The 24,649-nt window shown below is 49.3% G+C and overlaps 9 protein-coding genes across 9 annotated transcripts; 6 read left to right on the top strand and 3 right to left on the bottom strand.

The window, feature by feature from the left end:
- Nucleotides 1-167: 167 nt before the first annotated feature.
- On the bottom strand, nt 168-1,202 carry N7483_002299 (60S ribosomal protein uL16; the record flags this gene model as incomplete). Its single annotated transcript, XM_057085736.1, has 3 exons — nt 168-621; nt 705-880; nt 1,158-1,202. The coding sequence occupies 3 exons, from the start codon at nt 1,200-1,202 to the stop codon at nt 168-170; spliced, it is 675 nt and encodes a 224-aa protein (XP_056951885.1).
- Nucleotides 1,203-1,691: 489 nt separating this feature from the next.
- Nucleotides 1,692-2,178, bottom strand: N7483_002298 (60S ribosomal protein eL30; the record flags this gene model as incomplete). Its single annotated transcript, XM_057085735.1, has 3 exons — nt 1,692-1,787; nt 1,848-2,042; nt 2,146-2,178. The coding sequence occupies 3 exons, from the start codon at nt 2,176-2,178 to the stop codon at nt 1,692-1,694; spliced, it is 324 nt and encodes a 107-aa protein (XP_056951884.1).
- A 963-nt stretch (nt 2,179-3,141) lies between these two features.
- Nucleotides 3,142-5,135, top strand: N7483_002297 (uncharacterized protein; the record flags this gene model as incomplete). Its single annotated transcript, XM_057085734.1, has 2 exons — nt 3,142-3,787; nt 3,844-5,135. 2 exons carry the CDS (start codon nt 3,142-3,144, stop codon nt 5,133-5,135), a joined length of 1,938 nt encoding a protein of 645 aa, XP_056951883.1.
- Nucleotides 5,136-5,657: 522 nt separating this feature from the next.
- On the top strand, nt 5,658-6,340 carry N7483_002296 (coatomer subunit zeta; the record flags this gene model as incomplete). Its single annotated transcript, XM_057085733.1, has 2 exons — nt 5,658-6,022; nt 6,100-6,340. The coding sequence occupies 2 exons, from the start codon at nt 5,658-5,660 to the stop codon at nt 6,338-6,340; spliced, it is 606 nt and encodes a 201-aa protein (XP_056951882.1).
- A 534-nt stretch (nt 6,341-6,874) lies between these two features.
- On the top strand, nt 6,875-10,392 carry N7483_002295 (putative DUF814 domain protein; the record flags this gene model as incomplete). The annotated part of the gene is made up of 4 exons (XM_057085732.1): nt 6,875-6,907; nt 6,959-7,027; nt 7,103-8,688; nt 8,745-10,392. The coding sequence occupies 4 exons, from the start codon at nt 6,875-6,877 to the stop codon at nt 10,390-10,392; spliced, it is 3,336 nt and encodes a 1,111-aa protein (XP_056951881.1).
- A 1,089-nt stretch (nt 10,393-11,481) lies between these two features.
- Nucleotides 11,482-12,777, top strand: N7483_002294 (L-threonylcarbamoyladenylate synthase; the record flags this gene model as incomplete). Its single annotated transcript, XM_057085731.1, has 1 exon — nt 11,482-12,777. One exon carries the CDS (start codon nt 11,482-11,484, stop codon nt 12,775-12,777), a length of 1,296 nt encoding a protein of 431 aa, XP_056951880.1.
- A 546-nt stretch (nt 12,778-13,323) lies between these two features.
- Nucleotides 13,324-14,373, top strand: aah1 (adenosine deaminase; the record flags this gene model as incomplete). The annotated part of the gene is made up of 1 exon (XM_057085730.1): nt 13,324-14,373. One exon carries the CDS (start codon nt 13,324-13,326, stop codon nt 14,371-14,373), a length of 1,050 nt encoding a protein of 349 aa, XP_056951879.1.
- Nucleotides 14,374-14,857: 484 nt separating this feature from the next.
- On the top strand, nt 14,858-16,502 carry N7483_002292 (complex I 24 kDa subunit family protein; the record flags this gene model as incomplete). Its single annotated transcript, XM_057085729.1, has 4 exons — nt 14,858-15,201; nt 15,454-15,655; nt 15,753-16,043; nt 16,107-16,502. 4 exons carry the CDS (start codon nt 14,858-14,860, stop codon nt 16,500-16,502), a joined length of 1,233 nt encoding a protein of 410 aa, XP_056951878.1.
- A 678-nt stretch (nt 16,503-17,180) lies between these two features.
- On the bottom strand, nt 17,181-24,592 carry N7483_002291 (putative SNF2 family helicase; the record flags this gene model as incomplete). Its single annotated transcript, XM_057085728.1, has 3 exons — nt 17,181-23,904; nt 23,963-24,107; nt 24,325-24,592. 3 exons carry the CDS (start codon nt 24,590-24,592, stop codon nt 17,181-17,183), a joined length of 7,137 nt encoding a protein of 2,378 aa, XP_056951877.1.
- Nucleotides 24,593-24,649: the final 57 nt, after the last annotated feature.

Here is a 24,649-nt window from a genome sequence, read left to right as displayed (position 1 = left end):
GGAAAGCTACAGCAGGAAGAAGAGTAATTTAGACCCTTGGAGAAACTCCATTGCACACGAGATATCAAGCTAGGTGGTAGATAGGAAGAACAGGAAAGAGGTTAAGAGGCTGGAGATATTTTTTCGTTCTTGAAATTCGTATTCTGAATCAATCAACCCATAACCATTTAAGCCTGAGAAGCAGCGTTCTCGTAGGCGTCGGGGAAGCGCTTCATGTTCTCCTCAATCAGACCGTGACCACGCAGGAACTGGACGTAAGCACCATCCTGCTTGAGCTTGCCCTCCTGGCGCATCTGGACGTAGTCCTCGCGACGAACGGGGGTGAAACCCCAGTTCTTGGAGACAATGATCTTTTGGCGACCGGGGAACTTGTACATGGAGCGACGGAGAGCCTCGATAGCGGTGGCGCGGTGAGCGTCACGGGTGCGGACGGACAGAATGATCTGGCCAATGTTCACACGAGCAACGGTACCCTGGGGCTTACCGAAGGCACCACGCATACCAGTCTGCAGACGATCGGCTCCGGCACAAGACAACATCTTGTTGATACGGATGACGTGGAAGGGGTGGACACGGACACGCAGGTGGAAACCTTCCTTACCAGCGATCTTGACGAGGTACCTAGAAGAATCATGGATTAGAATCTTTGGTGATAGTCGAAAAATCTCCGGTCGTTGATCGATCGGGTTCGGAATAGAACGTACTTGTTGGCACAAATACGGGCAGCCTCGAGAGCCTCGGAGGACAGCTGCTCGTACTCGTTGGAGACGAGGTGGACACAGTTGGGGAAGTCATCAACGGAAGCCTTCTTACGGCCCAGATCGAAGATACGAATCTTGGGGTCGGGAACACCACGGTTGAACCGAGACTTAGGGTAAGGCTATATGACGAACATACATGGTTAGCGATCGAGCTTGCCTAGTCATGATTTCATGTCTCCATCTCTCTCTAGTTCGCAGATATAACAGACGAAAAAAAGGTCCATTTTTTCCGGAAAGAACATCCACAAGTGAGGATAAGCTGAAAAACCAGAACCACACCGGCGGCGCATGTTGCCGACCGTTGCGAAAGTGGTGCAGCTACTGCCTCAAGATGTTCCCCCACAACCGAGATTCCCGCACACAAAATCCTCAAAGGGTCGAAAATCTGCAACGCACCTTGTTCTTGCAGTAGCGGTAACATCTCGCGGGACGACGGGCCATCTTGAATGCTGGAAATTGGCGATAAGCACTTCCTGCGAACGGAGTTGTTGGTTGTCGGTTGGTGGTCGGGGGTCGAAGGAAAAGAAGAAAGTGTCCGGCGGGTCACGGGATTGTTTGATTTCCAAGCAGCGATGTGGCAATAAGCCCTAACCCTACTAGCGGACCAACCATATCACTCTGCGAGGGGTCCACTTTTACAATTTAGTGGAATCGATTACTGAGCTTTTCACTATGAGCTTCCAATGTTACAATACTACTACAATTTCCATACTGGAAACTGGTTTTTTTTACAAGGCAAAAAAATGAAACAAGTATCACGTCAACTGGCTTCATAAATGCCAGGCTTGCTTATTAAAAGCTAGGGAACACAATGTAATGATAATCATGGCCCAGGATTTGTGTGCACTGTGAGTCCTCCAATCAAGTGGTCACTGCACATACATTTCCAACCCAACACCTATGGTCACCAGTTGTCCCAAGTCAACCCATTTACTGGGTGCCAGTAAGGATGTCCGAGTCACCAGCATCCAGAACAGCCATGGTCGAGCAACGGAAGAGCTTACCGCAAGCGGTACCGAGCTCGATCTGTTCCAAGTAGTTAGTATTGAATATAAAGTCAAGAAGATTAAAGCTTCTAGTACTTACGTTGTTACCAGAGAAGTGGTGGACGGGGGTCTTGGCCAGCATGGCGTAGTACTCGAGCTCACTCTTGCGGAGAGGAGGAGTGTTGGCAGCGATGATGACCAGCTTGGCCTTACCGGAGCGCAGAGACTTCATGGTAGAAGAAACGCCCAGGGTGACCTTACCGGACTTCATCACCAGGGCGAGCCTGGAGTTGATCTAGACCGCATTGTTAGTTTCCATCAAACATGATCATCATCCACAAAATTGCGGGGATCCTCTCAAGGAATCCGCAGCGCCGGGCCCGATTATTGTAACTTACGCTGTCGGAACCCTTCTTGTTCTTGGGGGCCATCGTTGCGCTGTGAAGTTCGTTACGGACTTCGAAAAGGGGTTTGGTTGGTTACGGGGATGCGCTCCGGCGTGATCGTGGATGGAGAACTGAATCCCCGTTGAAAGTTGAATCCAATATGTGTGAACGGATAATTATATTATTCCGCTCCGATATTTTGATAGTCTGAGCGGTGAAGTCGATCAGAGCATGTCTTCGGGTCACGTGCTGATTGTACTTGAAACCGGAACTTTGCACCCAAGGCAACAACGCGAGGTATTAAGGCATCAAGATCACCCTTTTCGAGTACCCTGTAATCTCCTCCTGCCCAGGTTCATGGGTGGACCTAATGTAATATTTCGTACTGTAATTTCCCTTGAGTGCTTCCACTCCCAATTTCACTCTATTTGTTGTTGTTTCTGATATCGCCCTGAGTAACATAGAAATTTGTCTCCCTCGTGCTCCCATCGACATATTCTCTCTATTCCATTACTCCGATTCATCGTGTATCGTGTTTCCTTTTGAGGTTTCTCACTCTCACATCACAGCCCCCAATTGCTCATTGGAGTAGTGTCACTGCCTTGGTATTTTTAGATACCAAAGTAAGGGCACCTAAGACTCCGCCCGCATTCCTACAAAAAAAAGGTACTACAGTTTGCTGCGATCGGGTCTCCCATTCTTCGCTGTCTCCCATTCCAACCTGCGCTCAGACAGAAATACCACTTCTTGAATGCTTCTCTGGCTTCTATGAGCCATGTGGCAGACAATTAACCTCTGACGATTTTACATTCCTCGTTCCATACAACCACCCTATCTCCACCAGATCCACCCGTTTTGACCGCTCTGCATTGATACACCTTGCAACAGTCCTTTCCACACATTTAGTCTGACCAGAACAACCCTCGATTCTGGACCGATTCGCCTGCCAGACTACTTTGCCTCCTTATATACTTTGCTTATTGTTCCCGGGCCTTGGGTCGCTGCACGATGTCAGCAACGCCTCGCAAGCCTGGAACCCCCGGCAGTTCCAGCAAATCAACGCCCGCAGATCCGCAACCAGCCAACGGGTCCACCACACGAGGACATGCACGCTCGCCCAGCGCTGCATCTAACGGTATCAACCGCACCCCCTCTTTGCGAAGTTCGCCCGTCTCTGCCCGCGCCGCCGCAAGGAAACCTGGCCGATCAAACCTAAGCATGTCCAACGTCCCACGGATTTCCAATGACCCGTCCGAGGAAGAGGCGCGAGCCCAAAATGCGGCCTTGATCGAGGAATTGCGGGAGCAACTCCAGAAGGCCGAAACGGCCTCGGAACAGTACCAGAAACAACTTGGAGTCTTGCAAATGCGTCTGGATGAGGCAATCAGCGAGCAGGCCAAGTTGGAAGATCAGGCTCATGAGCGGGATTCTCGGATTGAGACCCTCAGCAGCGAGATCCGAGATCAAGGCCGCCAAATCCGGGATTTGGAACAGAATCATGAGATGGAACGAAATGCAATGCTTCAGGAGAAGGAGCAACAGACCAGCAGAGAAGAGGAGTTGCAGGCGACTATTCAGCGCTTGAAGGAATCGGTAGCCCAGAAGGACATGCGCATCAATGCTGAAGGTGATCGCCACCAAGTATCACGATCTTGTAAGATGTGACATCGCGATATACTTTGAGAACTGAATTGCTAACATTTGATACAGCGAGTTTCCGTAATCGGGCATCGCCAGATTTAGATGCTCAATTTGCTCCTTCCTCCCAACTCGAGCGCAGCCCCTCACGCAATAATTCCAACCTTCTCCTCCAGAAAGATAAGTTGATCGAGTCATTGCGACTGGAATTGGCTGAATCACAGATCAAACTTGTGGAGATGGAGAATTCAGGTGGGGGCCACCAGCGTGAGTTGGAGAAAGAGCTTTTGGAGGCTCGCATGGCTAATGCACGTCTTATGGAAGACAACGAAAGCTATCAACTTCTACTCAGTGAAAAGACGCTTGCCGGCGACTTTACAAAGGGTGACTTCATGCGAGATGCGACCCCTGGGAAGAGTTCCGGTGGTGGCTTAGGCTCTTTGGCCGACGAGCTTGAATCCGTGGATGAAGAAGCGGGTGAGGGAGACCCGGGCCGCAAGACTGACAGTGAGCTCAAGACCCTCAAGGACCAGAACAAGGCCTTGACTCTTTACATCGAGCGAATCATTAGTCGTGTCTTGCAACATGACGGGTTTGAGCATGTGCTAGATCGGAACGATGACGATGAAGCCCAGACTGCGAAACCCTCCACTGGGGGCAGTGAAAAGGAATTGCCACCTACGCCCCCGGAGAAGGATGACAACGCTACTCAGACATTCCTGCAGCGGGCGAAATCTGTCGTTTCAGGCCAACCTCCGCGCTCTCATCCCCAGCCCCAGTCCCGATCTCGCCCCACCAGCATGATGCCGCCCCAGTCAATCCCTCACAATATCGCCCATGAGAACCCGGACACTGCCCCCAGTATTCCAATTCGCACTCAGTCCGTGAGAGCTAGTCACCGTCGAACCCGCTCTGAGCAGGTCGACCCTAATGCGGCTTCTGTTGTTACGCAAATGTATCGGGGTCGCAACTCAGGCGGGCCAATGAGTCCTACTGGGATGGGGCCTGGCTCTCGCCAGAGCATGTTCTCTGGTACTGCCAGCTATGTTTCTAGCATGAGTCGGGCCCCGTCCATGTCCAGTCAGCCCGATCGTGGTGGACGCAGTAGCTCCCCCAGCGTTCTCAGTGACGCGCTCGGAGATAATTCTTCGACGGGGGCAACCTCCAGCCCTCCTCGTTCCAGTAGTGGTATGACAAACTACACAGGCGCTGTAATGACGCAGAACAAGCTGCGACCCCTGCGCCTTGTAAGCGATGCTGCCAAACTCGAAGAAGAGGAGGCTGCACGCAAGAAGGCCAACCGCGCGAGCTGGATTCCGCAGTGGTTTAACAAACCCAACACGGATGAACAATTCCAGCAATAGCTGAGCTGTTTATATGCTGGAATGCGATGATTTGATGTGATATTGGAATTATCTTCACCATGTTTAACATACCCCTTATGTGATGCACAAATGCGACCCCCTGTCATGGATGGCCAGGATATCGAGTCTGATCTGTTGCATAATTTGATTTTCTTTTTCTTTGTATCGTTTGTATGACTCTGATGCTTGAACGAACTTATATAAGGCGACCGTGAATGAATACTAGTAGTAGATACTCTAGCAATGTACTTCATTAATAAACCCTCGGAGAGAGAAATTGACAAGAATCCAGACAATTAAAAATTAAATTTTATGCCTTTTTTCTCTACTACGTAAATTCAAGTTCAAGTTATGGCTTGATATTTTCTATGTCTATTCCAAGGCCGTAATCTTCTATTGTAGATAGGCTGCGCCAGCGGATCAACTTTAGTGCGTCTCCGCCTGCGGCCAGATTGACCCTCCACGCATCAACAATCAACTAGCTCCCACCCTGATTTCCTAAGATCTCAAACAAAAGACACAATGCCTGCTCCTCTGTCTCTCTTCTCCGTCAATGCCGTCCTCATTATGTCGGCGGATGATGGATCCCGCATCTTTACCAAGTACTACTCGGCGCCTCATGCCCCAGCTGGCACAGCGCCCAACTCGACCAATTACCCCGGTGCGAACCCCTACCCTGCCCTGAAGGAGCAGCGTGCATTTGAGAAGGGTCTCCTTGAGAAGACCAACAAGTCCACTAGCGACATAATTCTTTACGACAACCGGATCGTCGTTTTTAAGATGGAGAGCGACGTGATGCTCTACGTGGTTGGAAGTGCCGATGAGAACGAGGTTCTACTATACAATGTCGTCCTGTCTCTCCGTGATGCTCTTGGAATTTTATTCAAGTAAGTCTAATCTTAGACATCCAATTCGCGAATTCTGTGTGTCCGTGTATATTCAACTAACAAACTCCTCAACACAGGGGTGCCACCGACAAGCGCACCATCGTCGAGAACTACGACCTCGTTTCCCTTACCATTGACGAGCTTATTGACGACGGTATCATTCTGGAGACTGACCCTGTCATGGTCGCCTCGCGTGTTAGCCGTGCGCCAGCTGCGGATGCGCCCAATATGAAGAACATCGATCTCTCGGAACAGGGTCTGATGAACGCTTGGGAGTTCGGTAAACGCCGTCTGGCCGATTCCTTGCGACAGATGTAAAGAGCTCAAAAGCGCCTCTTTTACTTGATATCCCTCTGCTTCAACCTTTAACCGAGCAATCCTGTATCTGCTTGGGAGGTTTTCACCTCTTCCTTTTTACTCCTGTTTTTCCATGGCTGGCCCTGGCGTGATATGGTTTCCTTTTATTATCCTTTACGGTTGTTTCCCAATTTTCCCAGGGATTGAAAACTCCATAGATATTTCGCATGTTTCTTTATATCTGGTCTGCATCCTGCAAAAGCAAGCCCTATTCCGTCGCGTGCGAACTCGACCCTTTGTGACTCGAGCTAATATTCCCATGGCTGAAAGCGCTGATGACTACAATGAAAACTACGAATTCAATAATAATTCCATGCACCATGTAGATTATTTGTGTACTATACACTATACAATGTATCTCGCGCGAGAAATGCTTCGTGGAAAGCTATCGAAGTGGGTAGCTCACCATTCCTAGAAGAGACTCCGACTTCCGTCCCTGCCCCGCATACGTCACGCTCGAAAATTCCTTTCCTCTCACAACACCTCACAGCCAAGATGAAGCAAAGATTCTCGTCTCTAGACGTCAAAGTAATTACTCTGTATGAGTTTGAAAATCACATAATCACTAACTAGCGCTAGGTCATCACACAAGAGCTGGCCGCGGAGCTGGTCAATCTCCGGGTGTCCAACATCTACGACTTGTCTTCGGTAGGTTCAATTCCCTCATATGTGAAAGTTTTGACTCGAAGAAAGGAATATTAATTGATATGGGGGACTGTGTAGCGCATATTTCTCTTCAAAGTTTCCAAACCAGACCACAAGCGCCAACTTATCGTCGACTCCGGCTTCCGCACGCATGTCACACAATACTCCCGTACAGCAGCCACTGCGCCCTCTCCCTTCGTAACACGATTGCGCAAATTCCTCAAATCGCGTCGCATTACAGGAATCACCCAGATCGGCACAGATCGTGTCATTGACATCTGCTTTAGCGATGGCGCCTTCCACATGTTCCTCGAGTTTTTCGCCGGCGGAAACATTATCGTCACTGATCGCGAGCATACAATCGTTGCGCTGTTTCGGCAAGTGAACGCAACTGAAGGCGAAGAGGCGAAGCTTGGCCTCAAATATGATATCACCAACAAGCAAAACTACAATGGAATTCCGGATATCACATCAGAACGGATCACACAGACAATAGAGAAGGCGAAGGCACTGTTCTCTCAGGAGGGAGGTGCTCCCAAAAAGGCAAAGAAGAAGAATGCGGATTTCCTACGGAAGGCTCTATCGCAGGGATTTCCTGAGTTCCCGCCTTTATTGCTCGATCATGCATTCGCTGTTGTTGGGCTTAATGCTGCGACTCCATTAGACCAGGTCCTAGGCAATGAGACTGCGCTGCAGGAGGTCAGGAAAGTTCTGGAAGAAGCAGAGAGAGTATCAAAGAGCTTTGATGTTAGCAAGGATTTTACTGGCTATATTATTGCCAAAGAAGATACACGCTCCTCTGCGGCAGCAGAAGGCGAAAGTGCCTCGAAGACTCCTGGTTTGTTATATGACGACTTTCACCCATTCAGACCCCGGCAGTTTGAGGACAAGCCGGGACTTAAGATCCTTGAGTTTGAACGGTTCAATGCAACAGTTGACGAGTATTTTTCGTCGTTGGAATCTCAACGTCTCGAGTCCCGACTCACGGAGAAAGAAGAAGCAGCTAAACGCAAGCTAGAAGCTGTGCGGGATGAACATCGAAAGCGTATCGATGCTCTGAAAGATGCACAGGAATTGCATATCCGCAAGGCTGGTGCTATTCAAGATAACATGTATCGGGTTCAAGAGGCGATCGATGCTGTGAACGGTCTAGTGGCACAAGGGATGGATTGGGGTGAGATTGCTCGGTTGATTGAGATGGAGCAAGGCCGAGGAAACCCAGTTGCGCAGATCATCAAACTTCCCCTGAAGCTTTACGAAAATACCATCACTCTTCTTCTGGGCGAGGGCGAAGAAGAGGAGGAAGATGATGATGATGATGCGGAATCTAGCGACGAGTCTGATTCGGACTCGGAGGATGAAAAGCAGGAGGAAAAAGCCCGTGCTGATGCTGCTTCGAAGATGCTGTCGATTGATATTGACCTGAGTCTTACACCATGGGCTAATGCCTCACAGTACTATGATCAAAAGAAGCAGGCATCGGAGAAGCAGCAAAGAACCGTTCAGTCTTCTTCCAAGGCCCTGAAAAGTCACGAGAAGAAAGTGACAGCAGACCTCAAGAAGAATTTGAAGCAGGAGAAGCAAGTTCTTCGTCAGGCTCGTGAGCCATTCTGGTTCGAGAAATTTGTTTTCTTTCTCTCGTCAGAAGGATACCTGTGTCTTGGGTCAGTTTCTAATTTTCCCTACGATCCCTTGATTATTACTGATTTGATTTTTATAGAGCACGAGATGCGCTACAGGGTGAAATGCTCTACCGACGATATCTGAAAAAGGGCGATATCTTCATCCATGCAGACCTGGAAGGAGCGCTACCAATCGTGGTCAAGAATCGCGTTGGAACTCCTGATGCACCTATCTCTCCCAGTACTCTCTCTCAGGCCGGTAATCTGTGCGTTGCGACATCAGTAGCTTGGGACTCGAAGGCTGTCATGGCTGCGTACTGGGTGCACGCAAATCAAGTTTCGAAGATCTCGGACACTGGTGGTGGGATCCTACCCACCGGTGACTTCCAGATTAAGGGCGAGAAGAATTTCCTCGCGCCATCGCAATTGGTGCTTGGTTTTTCGATTCTGTTCCAGATCAGCAAAGAGAGTCTCCGCAATCACAAAATTCATTTTGACACAACGGAAATTCTGGCTCCTCAGTCTACAGAACGCCAAGAGGCTCAAGAGCAGCATATTGCTGAGAGTGGAAGTGCTGAGCAAATAAGTCAAGTTGAACCTGCAGACGAAGCAGATGAGGCAAAGGACGAATCTGATGAGGAAGAGGGCGACGATGATGATACAAAGCCGACAGCCCGGAACCCTCTCCAACGAGGGGATTCCGAAATTCCTTCTTCAGGAGCACAGAAGTCTGATGAACCTGAACCAACATCAGAATCGGATGACGAGACTACCAAAGAGGAGGAGCCAACTCTGGAAGCTGAAGTGGACATCAATGAAGATCAGGGTGATGAGGAAGCCGAAGAGAGTGGAGAGCTTGAAGCTGACGAGACAGCTTCTACGGTTCAAGAGGAAGCCCCTCAAGAATCAGAAGAGCAGAATCTCACAGCACGAGAGCGCAAAGCCTTGCGCCAAGGCAAGACCATCGATCGCGTAGGCGAGGTTGAGCCCACCCCAGCTCGCATTGCCCCAACCCGTGGTAAGCGAGCGAAGGAAAAGCGCGCCGCAGCAAAGTACGCCCATCAAGATGATGAAGAGCGTGAACTCGCTCTCCGACTTTTGGGTGCTGGCAAAGGCAAAACCGCCAAGGCAGCCCAAGCAGCGGAAGCCAAAGCCAAGCGTGAACAAGAGGCCGAAGCACAGAAAAAGCGTCGCCGAGCACAGCACGAGCGAGCTGCCGCCGCTGAGCAAAAACGGCAAGCCCAGTTTACTGAAGGAGGTGGCGATGACTATAACGAAGATACCGCTGCCGCGGAAGCTGCTGATCTTAGCTGGATTCCAGCCCTAATCGGTACTCCAACGCCCGATGACGAGATCCTCGCTGCTATTCCCGTTTGCGCCCCATGGGGAGCGTTGGGCAAATACAAGTACAAGGTTAAATTGCAACCTGGTACTGTAAAGAAGGGCAAGGCTGTCAAGGAGATCATTGGTCGTTGGGTTTCCGAAACTACTACGGGCAAAGTGAAGAAGGAGCATGCTGAGGATGCGGGCCTTTCTCGTGTTGACGCGGAGCGGTTGCGGACTCGAGAGGGCGAACTCATCAAGGGCTGGAAAGATTCAGAGATCATCAACACTATGCCTGTGGGTAAAGTGCGTATCATGACCGCTGGCAGTGCTGGGGCTGGCGGAGGCGGAGGCGGCGACAAAGGCAAGGGCAAGGGTGGTGGAGGGAAAGGAGGGAAGGGTCACGGTGGAAAGAAGAAATAGTTCATAGACCCTTTGGTTCAAGTTGAAGCATAGCCTTGGAAATATTACTAGGACATGATCCATCCCAACCTTCCAGTTGAAGCCTTGGAATAATTTTGAATGGGCTCTTCCAAGTCAACTGGTCAACTTCCACATACTACGTCAAATTTGAAAGAAGTGCTACTAGTAGTAGTACTGGGTACACTAATAGGTACTACATGTAGTACTACATATGGACTCAGAGGGCTGTCGCAGTGAAAGGGATGGATCGATTTCGAATGGATGGTAGTAGTATGACTTCAAGTTGCCAGTGCGTCAGAACGTTCAGCTGAATATATCCCGAGGTACCCTGCGAAGTCACTAGTACATAGCACTTGAGACAACATACGCTAGCTTTGGAGCATTTGAGTGTACTATACTTACTCCATATATGTACCGATAGCATTCTCCGAGATCCAAGTCAGATCAATATCGATTTATCAATGGTCTAATCCCATTTAGCTCTAGCTCTGGAGAGTGACTGGCCTTGCATGCAGGTCATACCACAAGGCGAGCCCTAATATGTACTGATAGATCTTGGCCGCCCCGATTACGACGTCACCTCTTTAAATCTAAGTACTTGAATTCCTGATAAACGTGATGTACGATATCTTTCTTTCTTTTGATCTAAGCATATCCCAGTCCCCTCTTACGTTTCCTTACAAGGCTGATCTCATTGTGCAGCGCTGTTCCTGCCTGACTCGCTGAGTCATCCGACGTCATGGACAATCGCGGATTTTCGCGTTTTTTTTTGTTCCTGATAAGGACCATCAAAAACCATAAAAACCCTCACAGACAGCCACCAAGGGCTCGTGTGGGCTGATCGTCGATCGGAAACCCCAGTTCAGATCTGATAAACTGTATATTTCCCGGAAAAAGAGACAATCAACACCCAATTCCGTCGTGACTCGGACCCGTGCGCTTGGGCATATTCAATCCACACCCCTCCATTACGTCTGCCCGACTGCCTCCTACCGCGTCATTGATTGATATTTCGGCCATTATATCAAGCTGTTGTTCCTTCACACTTTCACTGGCAGTCGACGCAGACTTGTCAGACAAATCACCACCATGGCCAACTTAAATACCCGGATCGTCTCCGTTCAACGCCTCAACCAGGACCCTGGAGCCCGATCTCTAGCCGAATGGTGGGCGGATGAGCGCAAGAATCAGACCCCCGAATCAAAAGCCATCGAAGAAGCCGCCAACCTCCTCCGTACAAGTGATATCCCCGTCGCCTTCCCTACCGAAACAGTATACGGCCTGGGCGCTGATGCCACACGCAGCGCTGCTGTGCAAGGCATTTACCGCGCGAAACAACGACCCTCCGACAACCCACTGATTGTTCATGTGGACTCTATCGACATGCTCAATAAGCTGCTAAATCCGTCTCAACAAAGTCCCAGCGCAGCGAAAACCCCGCGCACCCCACTTCCTCCGATCTATGCTCCTCTCATCGAACGTTTCTGGCCTGGGCCCCTCACTATTATCTTACCGAACCCATCTGGATCGGACCTTGCTCCAGAAGTCACCTCCAATCTGACGACCTTTGGCGCTCGTATGCCCTCCTCACCACTGGCCCGTCTTCTTATTCACGCTACAGATCGCCCACTCGCTGCGCCGTCTGCGAATGCGTCTACAAAGCCTTCTCCCACTACAGCGCAACACGTCCACCATGACTTGAAGGGGCGTATCGACCTAATTCTTGATGGTGGAGCTTCTGGTGTCGGTGTTGAAAGTACCGTTGTAGATGGATTGTGTAATCCACCGGCGATCTTACGGCCCGGTGGTATTGGAATCGACGAACTGCGCGAGGTCCCCGGTTGGGAAAACGTCGAAGTGGCCTACCGCGATGGAACCCTAGGTGTCAAGGAGATTCCCCGGGCACCAGGTATGAAGTACCGACACTACTCACCGAAAGCGCGAGTAGTGCTCTTCAAGGCATCGTCAAACCCAGAAGGTGTGGCTCGTCACGTCCGAAAAGACCTACAAGATAGTGCGATTGGCGCACATAATATTGGCATTGTACGTACCCGGAATTGGAAGCAAGGATTAGGACTTGCGCCGGAAGACGTAGTGGCAAGTACGCTTCAGCCTGTTGCTGCAGCCATCGATAACCTGGTGAGCTTCCCTGTTCCCGTGCAGGAGAATGGTAGCCCCAGTAGTCGAACCAAGTTGGCCTACGACTACCATCTTGGCGATGATACCACCTCAATTGCGCACGGTCTCTTTGCAGCATTACGGGCCCTTGATGAATTTGATGTGGATGTGATCTACGTCGAAGGAATTTCGGATAGTGATGGTGATCTGGCGGCTGCCGTGATGAATCGTCTTCGGAAGGCCGCTGGGACGGAGATGAAGGCATAGATCCTTTAAAATTATGTATTTCCTCTGCTGATCACAGTACTCATGTGTTCTTTCGATAGCGTTCCCCTCTTTTTTTTCTGTACATTTGAAGCATATTATATACATGAATCTGTTGGACTTGCCTCATTTAGAGATATCAATCTGCTCGGTTCTTCATTAGCGGAGACCTCCGACCCACTAAATGGAGTTGGTGGACTATGATTTGACAAATCTAATCTTCACATAGTTCTCAGTTATCTCATTAAAATTAGACATAGAATCAGTAAAAATAAAATAAAATAAGAAAATCAGACTGTTCTGCTCTTAATTGGGATAAAACGGAGATGGGATATAGATTAAGTTATCGGTGAAGAAAATTCCGATCCGACATTCTTAATCGGCGGTTCAGTTGAACTTTCTCCCCCGCACGCTTTTCTTTCTTTATATAGCCTGTCCTCCGCTTTAGCGAAAGTGATTTCTGTCTTTTCTTTTTGATACTTAATACATACTATCGTTCATTTTCCCCTTGCATACAAAACCATTCGAAATAGCACTTGAAAAACCACAATGTGCCAACACCCACTTCACGAGTTCCTTGCAGGCCTGCCCAAGTGCGAGCACCATGTTCACCTGGAGGGCTGCTTAACACCCGAGCTGATCTTCCAGCTCGCGGCACGCAATGGTGTTACCCTCCCAACCGATGACCCAGCTTTCGCCTCCATCGAAGCCCTAGCAGACCGCTATGAGCGCTTCGCCAATCTCGACGATTTCCTGCACTACTACTTCGAGGGCATGGCCGTTCTGCAGTCTGAAAGCGATTTCGCTGATCTCGCCTGGGCCTATTTCCTGAAAGCCCACGCTGATGGCGTGCACCACGCAGAAGTCTTCTTCGATCCGCAGGTCCACCAAGACCGCGGAATTCCCTATGAGACCATCGTGGCTGGATTCTCTGAAGGCTGCAAGCGCGCAGAGCGCGAGCTGGGTCTTAGCACCAAATTGATTCTCTGCTTCTTGCGCCATTTGCCTGTTGCATCGGCTAATAAGCTGTATGAGAAGTTCCTTGCTTCGGGTGATTATGAGAAGGGTACTATTCATGGACTGGGATGGTCTTCATCTGAGGTTGGTCCCCCAAAGGACATGTTCCGGGAGATTTATGCCTCGGCAAGAGAGAAGAACATTCGTCTTACGGCGCATGCGGGTGAAGAGGGAGATTCGACATATATTAGTACCGCTTTGGAACTTGGTGCGACGCGAATTGATCATGGAATCAATTTGATTCAGGATCCGGAGCTTATGAAGCGGGTTGCACAGGAGAATATCTTGTTGACTGTGTGTCCTGTGTCGAATGTTAAGCTTCAATGTGTGAAGTCTGTTGCCGAGGTGCCAATTCGCAAGTTCCTGGAGGCGGGTGTGAAGTTCTCGATTAACAGTGATGATCCTGCATACTTCGGAGCTTACATTCTGGAGAACTACTGCGCCGTTCAGGACGCACACAAGTTATCTGTGTTGGAGTGGAGGATTGTGGCAGAGAATGCGGTGCAAGAGAGCTGGATCTCTAATGAGAGGAAAGCGGAGATTTTGGAGAGCATCACAGCGCATGTGAACAAGTACCTGTAGATTTGAGGTACTTGTTGATACTCCCTGATGTTCAATTTTCAACATGTATATTTCATACTCAACTTTATACAACATACGGAGCCCTGGAGTAAATAACTAACTAGTTAACTAAATAATGATGCCTGAGAAGTGAGGCGACAACAACACATATCAACCAGTTGACCATGGTACCCGAGGTTCCTTATACCTTTGCTAGCTCCCAGTTTAAGTACCAACGCATCTTCCCCGCTCGGTTCTCATGTCCCAAGCCATTCATTCCAGGACTTGGTCAACCGTCAAGCCTACACTTCGGCCAGAGATAGTTCGGTTGAACCAGATATTTCGAGGTCTGCGTGGCTTATCAACCCAAAGTTTACGTCTTGGTCATATCAGAAGCCCCCACCAACCAAGAAGTGTAGCAAGACATACTATCTTTCAACATAACTCTACAGCACCCGCAGTTTTTCCAACTTACTACTGGAGCTTTTCAACCAAAGCGAGAACAATGTCAGCCACTACAGACTTACCCGACCGCTACAAATTGATCTTCTTCGTCCCACCAACCGACCTTGAAGCTTGTAAAGAAGCCATCTTCGCAACAGGTGCCGGTTCCTTTCCAGGTGGCAAGTACACAAAGTGCTGTTTCCAGACCAATGGCACAGGCCAGTTTCTTCCTAGTCAAGATGCAAACCCGGCCATTGGGGCCGTCGGGACACTGGAGCGATGCGAGGAGGTTAAGGCGGAAATTATGTGTCTTGGTCGCGAGGTGATGTCGGATGCAGTTCAGGCTTTAATCAAGGCGCATCCATATGAAGAGGTTGCATATGAAGTTTATCGAATGGAGAATGTGTAAGCGTCCACGGGTGTACCTGGCTAATATAGCTGGTTTTGCTGGTAGATGGTTGGTTTTTGAGGACGAGCATCACGAGAAGTCTGGTTGATGTTTGAGGTTAAAAGATGATAATTGATTCCATATAATTCATTTAAAATCAAGATATCATGAATTAATCCCAATTCATAGAAGAGTGTAACTGTGTAAGTAATATGCAAACCGAGGAGGAAGAATATGAAGGGAGTAATCTGTCGACTCTGATTGGTTAGCCGCCCGCAAAACGTCTTGCCAACTCGATCCGTCATTCTCCTCAACTCAACATCCACCTCAATCCACCTTCAATCACCCTCCACAATGGCCTCGAAGCTTTTCCCCGTTTCGCGGGCCAGCAGGCTACTGCGCCAGACTCCTTTCACCCCTTTCAGATCATTTTCCGCCGCCCCGCAACGACGCAGCGACTCCCTGTCCGTTGTACGTGAACCCAGCTCCCCTCGGGCATTGCCCCGGTGCAAGCCGGTCATGCATTCAGCAAGAGAGGACAATTGACTGATATATTGCTCTTATATAGCACCGCAACACTCCTACCAACAACCCCTCCATTCCGTTCAAGTTCACCGAGCAGAATCTCACCCTCGTCGATGAGATTCTTAACCGCTACCCACCGCAGTACAAGAAGGCCGCCGTCATGCCTCTGCTTGACCTCGGTCAGCGCCAGCACGGTTTCACCAGCATCAGCGTCATGAACGAGGTTGCCCGCATGCTCGAGATGCCTCCTATGCGTGTCTACGAGGTCGCTACTTTCTACACTATGTACAACCGTGAACCCGTCGGAAAGTACTTTGTGCAGATCTGTACTACTGTATGATCATCCTTTGATATTCGCATTTTATTCTTGCAAAATACTAATCTGATTGTTTTATAGACCCCCTGCCAGCTTGGAGGCTGTGGCTCTGACGCCATTGTCAAGGCCATCAACGAGCACCTCGGCATCACCCCTGGTCACACCACCGAGGATGGCCTCTTCACCTACATCGAGGTCGAGTGCCTGGGTGCCTGCGTCAACGCCCCTATGGTCCAGATTAACGACGACTACTACGAGGATCTCACCCCCGAATCCATCAAGACCCTCCTGACTGCGCTTAAGGAATCTGCTACTGCTACTGGCTCCGCCGCTACTAAGGTCCCTGCTCCCGGCCCGCTGAGCGGACGTGACACCTGCGAGAACAGTGCTGGTCTGACCAACCTTACCGAAGTTGTCTGGAACCCTGAGACCATGATGCGCAAGGATGGTGCTCTGGATGCGCAGCCCCAGCAATAAACCAGTTTCAACATTGGAACTAGTTTAATTTGCTTTAAAGGCCGCATTTATGATTTGAATTGGATCGAAGGAATCAAGGAAGGGCTATTAATGGAGAATACCTTCTCTGATACCCCACCGCCGACGCAGAGCTGAAGAAAACAAAATTTATATGCACACCGGCGCGCTGCACGATCGTCTTTCTAGAGAGCATTTTGTTTTTTCATTTGTCTACCATGTACAGTACGTGGCCCCTAAAGTTTTTATTTTTTTCTTGGGAATAGGAGCCCGATGCAGATTAAGTCGGCATCAATGCAATTTTTTAAGTCTTCCACCCTCGCTTCAGACTAGTAGTGTATACTACACGAGAGCTTTTCGGTTATGTTGGATCCGTATTGTATAAAGACTAAACTACCCCTCCATTTAACAATTTGAAGGCTCATACAGCTCCAGGTCTGTAAACAGAAGAGTGTTTCCAGGGCTTGAGAGTCGCAGCTTACTATACATACTAGTACTACTTGCTCTCTACGAATGACTACGATTATCATAATAACTTCAAGTTTGAAATAAACGCACTGGTATTAACAGCCAAACGGGCTGGGCAATGATTAATGAACATTGCAAAACAACGAATCAAAAAATCCAAAAAGTAAAAGAGATACAAATACAATGCAGGGGCCACCTCGCCCCCCCAGAGGATCACTCCTCGAAACCTCCTTCGTAGTCGGGATCCAGTGACTCGACAAAGCCGAGTGGCTGGCTCTCAACTACGACGTCAGAATCGAGGACTTCCTCCCCAGGAACGAACATGGCTCGTCCATTGCGCTCAATGATGACTTCATTGCGGCGGCGCTGCATAATCTCGATATCGGAGGTCGCACGGTGAAGCATGTGGTAGATATTGACAGTACGCTTCTGTCCATAGCGACGGGCTCTGCCGATTGCCTGAGTCATGTCTGCAACATAGTCGTGCAGATTGTCTGTGTCCATTGGCGCAATGAAGACGAGGTGGTTTGCATTTTGTAGGTTCAGTCCGGCGGCCATTTCACGTCGGAGTGGTAGCAGCAGTACTTTGACTGGGCGTGCATTCGGATCTTTAGGACCCTTGATGAAGTCATTCAGGCCTGAAAACCTGCCAGTGCGAATAGCTCGGAATTCAATGTCGGAGAATTCCAGAGCGCGATTGACCATGGTCATGATGTCGTCGAACTGAACAAAAAGGATGACCTGCTCATCGTCGGGGATTGAATGAAGTAGTTCGAGGAGAGCAGTGAGCTTGCAGCTTTGTTTGATCATGAAACCGCTGTCCAACGATAGGCCGTCGAGGCGGCAAGCAATTCGTGCAGCTCCGGTACATCCTTTGACGGAGCACTTTGAGAAGGCTACGTCACTGGGCTTTGGGTCTGGGGGTAAAATTCCTTCATCATCGGACTCGTCAGCTTCTTTGCGTGCGCATCTTGCAAGACAGGTTTTGCACAGGACATGTCCACAAGAACTGATGATCGTGAAATCAAAGAAACTCGTCAAGCCCGTCGTACATCTCGAGCACGAAGTAAGTGGGGAAGTTTGCTGTTTGACTGCGAGCTGAACTGACTGCATTGTACCCCAGAAGCGGGTGTTGCGGACATTTAGCACATGGTCGTTCAAGGCTGTATTTAAGTCTTTCGCCATAGATGCCGCAATGCTATTTTCGACCTTGGCTTTTTTGGCTGGTTCTAGGCCATTGTACTCGGCAATCACTTCCTTTTCTTCTTCAGTGGCCTTGTCCTCTGAAGGTGGCTGGTCCCCCGTAGGTGGATGTTCCTCGGTAGGTCGCTCTTCCTTTCCAGGTGATGTTTTCTTCTTTTTGCGGGGCGATGATTGATCCTTGCAGACTTTTTCGTAGTCGCTATCATCAGAAGGGTCGTCAGCGGTACCATCAAAAGATTGAATCTTTGCTGGTCTGCTGGATCTTCTGCGCTGTGGTTTTCCTTTGGAGGTTTCGCCGTTCTTGTCCTCTGTAGTGGTCGGCCCTGCAGAGTCCTCAGCGGTAGCCCCAGTAGGTTTCTTTCCTTTCGTCTGGCTTGATCTTCTGCGCTGTGGTTTTGATTTGGAGTTTCGGCGCCCAACAGAGTTCCCGGTACTTCCAATAGAAGATCTTCCTCCCGTGGATCTTCTCACTTTGTCTTTTGACGCCTGGGGCAAAGCTTTCTTCGTTCGCTGGACGAAACTTTTTCGGATCTCTTCCGGGATCTCGGCGTTCTCATCGGTGAACTTGACAACCATATCAGAGATGAGCTGGAGTAACTCAGTACGAGTTTCACTATCGCCAACTTTATGGGGGGAAAAGTTTGTTCCTTGGAAGCCTTCCCAAGCTGGAGCATTGGGTGTGTTTCGGATTTCATGTAAGACTTGCTCCGCGATTAAGCTCTTCAGCTTTGTCTCACGCTTGGTTGCCAGCCCAGCGAGGGCCGCGAGCTTTTTCTCACACTTCTCAAGAGAGTATTCGTCATTCCAGATTCTAACTGTCACGCAAGCCTTCACTAAAGCCTCAGATGCAGCCTTCGATACAGAGAAGAGTTTGTTCACAAGTTCAACCTGAAGATCATTATCCGGGTTATGGATTTTGCGTGAACGACTACTGTTTGCATGGTCCAGACGCTGGTACATGACATCGTACGTCAATCTTTCAGCGGCGAACTGTTCAGATAGAAGGACATGAGTTTCCACAGGGATTTGATCAATTTCAGCAACATTCTGACGAGCAAATTTGTTGAGGAAGCGCTGAGCATGGTGATGACGATTCATATGCCAGTCATTGGTGTGAGGAGGCTGGTACATTTGGAATTTTTCAGCTAGGGTGAGATTTCTTCTCTCTACCTTGAGACGATCGTTCTGAGATGGGGCATCGCCGTCATCATCAATTCCGAGGTGAACTCCAAGATGTTGCGCAATGGTCTTGATATCAGCAAAGTCTCGGAGTCCGGGCGTGCCAGACATAATCCATTTAGATCGTGCAGAGAGGCCCTGCAAACAGACTTGCTTGTCCTCACGGGCGTATGTGAATTCATCAATGACAATTCGGTTGAAATGGAAAGCGTGGAAGAATGGACATTTCATGTCAGAGGATTCCGGCGCATTTTCAGATAGGATCTTGAACGCACTTCGGATTTCGCTTTCGGAAAAGGTATCTTTCTCATAGTTGAAGGACTTCTGAGGATGCTTATCCTTTGTATCTTGGTCTTCGTCAAACTCGCCATCGTCATCAATGTCGTCTAGTGCATTTGGTAGTTCTGACCAGCCTTCAGCATAGCCTTCGTTGGCATTATGGGTGGCACGATCCCACTCGTCTCGCTCGTCATCAGTCTCGAATTTTTCACTGTCGGGAACATAGTCTTCCTCTTCTGGATCAGCGCGAGCCTTGCCTTTGCCTTTGTATGTGGTTTTGGGTTTGGCCTTGGGCTTGGGCTTGGGCTTGGCTTTAGGCTTAGGGGGGGGGGGCTTGGCTTTGGCTTTGCCCTTGCTGGAGGTCGCCTTGCTGGATGAATGAGCGAACTTTCGCTTGTTGCCCGCTTGAAGGGTTGGCTCCTCTTGTGTCTCTTCGAAATCCTCTTGTGCCTCCTCAGATTCTTTCTGAACTTCTGCCTCCGCCTGCTGGGACTCTCGTTGTGCTTGCAGTGACTTTTGATTCGCACGAACAAATGCAGCTCCACGAAGTCGACGGGATGGTATGTAGGACGCATCATCTTGAACCTTTTTAAGCTCAGCGAATCTCTCCAAGAGTTCTTGCACGAAGTCATCAACGCCATGCTCGGTCAGGGTTCGGATTCTGTCTCGAAGAGCCTCCTTGGCTTCCTGGAACCAGCAATCGAATGCTCGTCCACTACTGCCTTTGTTGGGAACCTTTGGAACACCTGTGAAGAGGCGGAGTAGCTGGTAATAAGAAGGGCTGGTGAAAATGGCCCACGAAACGAGAACGATATCAGCGGTTTGAATGTCGCGAATGCTAATGCCTCGAAGTTTCGCAACATTGGAGATCTTCAGAATATTGTACTTCTTTCCGAGGAATTTGTGAATCTCTTCATACCATTGTTCAAAAACATTTGCAGGCACAACAAGCAAAGTGGCATTAGTTGAGATGAGTCCTTCGGTGTGAGGGGCTATGAGACGTGTTGCATTTCTCGCTTTATCTGCTTCGAATTGCGAATCTATGAGACCAAGGACAACCGCAGTTTTGCCGTATCCAACTTGATCAGCAATGAGTCCTCCCCGAACGACTTGTGGAACCGAGATATTGACTTCGGCTCGCCATCCCATGAGTGCTAAACTGGCTTCTTCAACTTCTTCGTCAATGAAAGGCTCGATATCTTCAGCTTCTTGGGAAATCATCCAGCTCAGGGATCGAAGCTGTTCCTTTCGCAGGTCGAAAAGAAAATTTGGTGGCTGTGAATGAGGGATATTATCAAGGTTATCACGAAGAGTGAAGCGGGGATGTCTCTTTCTGCCGACATCATACACGTTGGAAACCAGACGCCACTTGAATTCGGCCTTGTTATTGTCTGGGAGTTCAGGGAACTTTCCAAATCCTATGTGGGCCATCACTTGGAGATTCAATGCGAACTGTAGCTGTGTGGAGCCATTTTCAGAAACGGACTGGAATATCAAGAAAGGTGGCGCCTTGTTTTTGACTGCACGTTCCCACACTGCTGCTTCTTGAGGATCTTCATAAGGCATGACCTTTCCTTTAACGTCCACACCCCATAGCAATCCGGGGCTGCGCGGTCTGCAATCGTGACATATTGAGCCAGTCGTAGGTATTTGTGATGTTGGCTGAACAGGGCGCCATTTCTCGAAGGCTGAAAGATCACCGATTCTCTGAAGAGTCCAGGTGATTTCTTGGAGTTCCTCCTGAGCTTTTTCAGGCTTGATGTGCTTCCAATCCGACGCCAAGGCCGTTTGTAAGGTCTGACAGCAAGATAGGTCAGTCATCGATAGGATGGGAATGTATCTTTCGTGGCAACTTGTGCCCGGGAAGTCAATGACGTTCTCAGAATCCAGGTGCTGGTAGGAGATTGAGTGGTCATCAAGAGGGAGGAGAGTCATTCCAGGAGCTTTATGGGCGCGTCTGGCAAAAGCCATCTTTGTGACTGCCTCGTTGGTCATTTTTGTGAGGTCCCATTGGCATTCAACCTCTGCAATGACCTTTCGGACTTCATATCCTGGGTTTCTTCGGTGCTCGACGGAGAATACATATGAGTCTTCAACAATCTCTCCATACTTCCGTGGATCAAGGAACAGAAAGATGGGAGTTTCGCCTTGTGAAGTTTTCTTCTTATACAAGGTGCCCATGGCAGTTCCACAGTTGGGGAGATGCTCATAAACCCCATTCAGATCCTGGTCAAGAAGATCCAGATCACTTGGCTTACAGAAAACGTTGAGTTCAGCCCATAACTTCTCATCTTGTTTGTTCTCTTCAGTGATGCCGCACTCCAGTATGTATGACTTGACTTGGTGACCTGAACCGTTCACCTCGATATTGAACCTAGTGCTGAGAGGCTCCATGATTTCCCAAATATCTGAAGACGAGCCCTTTGTTCGCATTCGTGCAATTGGCTTTGCGAGAATCTCTCTTAATATGCTCAGAGATGGAGTATCCTCAGGAGCTTTGGCGAACAGCAAGAATTCATGGCCATCATGATCGATCTCAATATGGAGACTAGCCCACTTGCTGTCAAAGTACATGGTCCAAATCTCTCTCCGCTTGATATCAGTGAACCGTACCACTTCGCTTAGGGCATTTTGAACAGAAGAGATGTATTTCCCCCAGATGACTTCGGGTTCGTCGGGGTTGGAGATATCCTCAAGATCTTGGAAGTTATCTTTCTCGATAGGCTTTTCAAATTTGTACTGGTACGCGTCACAGATTCGAACTGTTTCTTCCTTGAAGCGTTCAAATTCCTTGCTCGATAAACCGGAAATCTTGAATCGCAAGGGGATTCCCTCTTTCAGTGTCTTCATAAACTGCAGTGGCTGGATTCGATCTTCATTAAGCACCATCGATTTGTAAGAGTGAGGGGGGTTTCCAGAACAAGCCTCGCAGGCTGTATGACCACAATCAATGCACTTGAGGATTTTGAGCTTCTTCTGAGTCTGTTTTTCACAATAACAGTAACGAGCGGCTAACACAGATTGTGCTTCGAGAGCCGACCAACGTTCCTTGCTGCAACCAAACTCACTGGTCGGTAGGTCCTTATCATCGGACGAGCTGTTTTTTGATTCCACATTGTCCACAATGGCATCAGCAAGACTGTGGCCTGTCTGTATTTTGCACACTGGGGGTGGGAGAATTTCATTCTTCTTCTTTGAGCCACCATGGGCTCCCGGGGGGCCATAATCGGTTCGGTCTTCTAAGATCTCAGAACATGCAATAAGTGTGGCTAACATCACTGCGCCAACAACGGTAGAAGACATAGCATTTCCGGCAAGATCTTGAAGTTGTCTGGAGGATTCGTGGGACAGAATAATGTTTTCACCTGCGAGGCCTTGAAGGAGTAGAGCCTCAATACCAGTGAGAGGACCACCACGAATGGTTGAAAATGGAATACCACATGGGGTCAGACATCCAGTCACCCCAAAGTTGTTGATACTATCACTTCCACGGTCAACACCTTGAGACAGATCAATGTATTGTTCCTTGTAGTGAAAGTCATACTTTTTCAAAAGGGCCATGAGGTATTTGATGTCGAGTGTCTCCCAGATTCGCTCCACTTGTTTTTTGAACCATGTATGTTTGTAAAAGTCGGGCGCCGTACAACTGGCACCCCCGGGTTGTGAACGACTGATTGTTCGTTGATCTCCAGTTTTTATCCTGTCTCGAAGTTCCTGGTGTCGCACTTGGTATCGAAGCCAACTTGTTTCACCATGCTCGGTAAGGGATTGAAGGCGTGTCAAGTTATCTCTCTCAACTTGCTCTAGTTGCCGATCATCTTCACCCAGTAAGAATTGGCTTGTTGGTGAGCTACACGGGCGCTGGAACTCGAGAATCAAGTCTTGGGCGTTGGATAAAATGCTTTCGATGGCGGATTCATCGAAGCCGAGATTCTTCATACGACGGTTGTCGATAGCAATCAGATAACCTCGCTCGCGGGTGTGTGGGAGGTAGTAATTCTTAGTGTCGACAAGTTGGTACGTTGCCGAATAGTTGATTGCATTCCACGATTTCACAAAGTCGTCCCATGGGGCTCCCCGAACGTTCTCGCAAATGACGAGGCGAGGTCTATACTTTTCCGCATAGGCCAAGAGACCATTGAAAGTAGAGGCCGACTCGCCTTTTCCCTTCTCTGGTCTGCTGGAGTTTAGCATCGAGTAGTCGACACACGCCGTTCCCGCAATCAGGATGTCTAGGTCACCGGGGATCAAATCCAGTGACCCGTAGGCTGTTTGACTAAACATGTTGTCAGCTTTCCATCTCTCACTTTAATTAGAATTGAGAAATCACTTACGCCACGTCACCTCCTAGGTCTCGGAGATCCCTGAAGAGGTGGGCGGGCCCAAAGTTGCGTTCAATTAAGGCTTGCTTGAACGCGACGATTTCACAGCTGAAAGTGTGAACCATCCTGAAAAGCGGACCGTCAATTGGTCCGAGACCTATTTGAAAAGCAATACGATAGTCAGTTACAGGTCTTTATCTGAAGCTAAAGAGATGTGAAAGTGAGCTGAATACAACGGAGGCTTGCATGATAGTGGTTTTGAACCAATAGCAAAATTTGCCGATGAGATCCCGGAGAAAACCAGGCCGAATTTGAAGCCTCCGATGTATACAACATTGGAAGGCCTGGGAGAAAAGCGAATGAGATTGACTTACCCTGCATTATCATCTGCAGGGCAATGAGGGGACTCTCGGTCCCGGAGCACACGGTAGCCGTCCGGAGAGGAAACCTCTCCAGGCGTTCCAGTACCCGGCCTAGTCCCAGGCTCATTGCCCTTTTGGCGAGATGGGCAAAGATCTCCTTAAGGGTCGACATTGGGGGCTCGTCCCCCTCAATGCCACGGGCGCCCTGTCTGCTCCAGGCATGGAAAACCTCCGGAGGTGCCTGCTTGATGCTGGCCACCTGGGTGCTTGAAGAGGCCATGCTGGAGGAGGAGGGCGAAGGAGTGAAGGGTGTTCGGGCGAAGAAGAATGAAAGAAA

This window comes from Penicillium malachiteum, assembly GCF_028827825.1.
Source record: "Penicillium malachiteum strain IBT 17515 chromosome Unknown utg000001l:1.0-8184562.0:1.0-8186909.0, whole genome shotgun sequence".
In the NCBI taxonomy this organism is placed as follows: domain Eukaryota; kingdom Fungi; phylum Ascomycota; class Eurotiomycetes; order Eurotiales; family Aspergillaceae; genus Penicillium; species Penicillium malachiteum.
The sequence above is the reverse complement of the archived record's forward strand: the minus strand, read 5'-3'. Positions and strand labels throughout refer to the sequence as shown.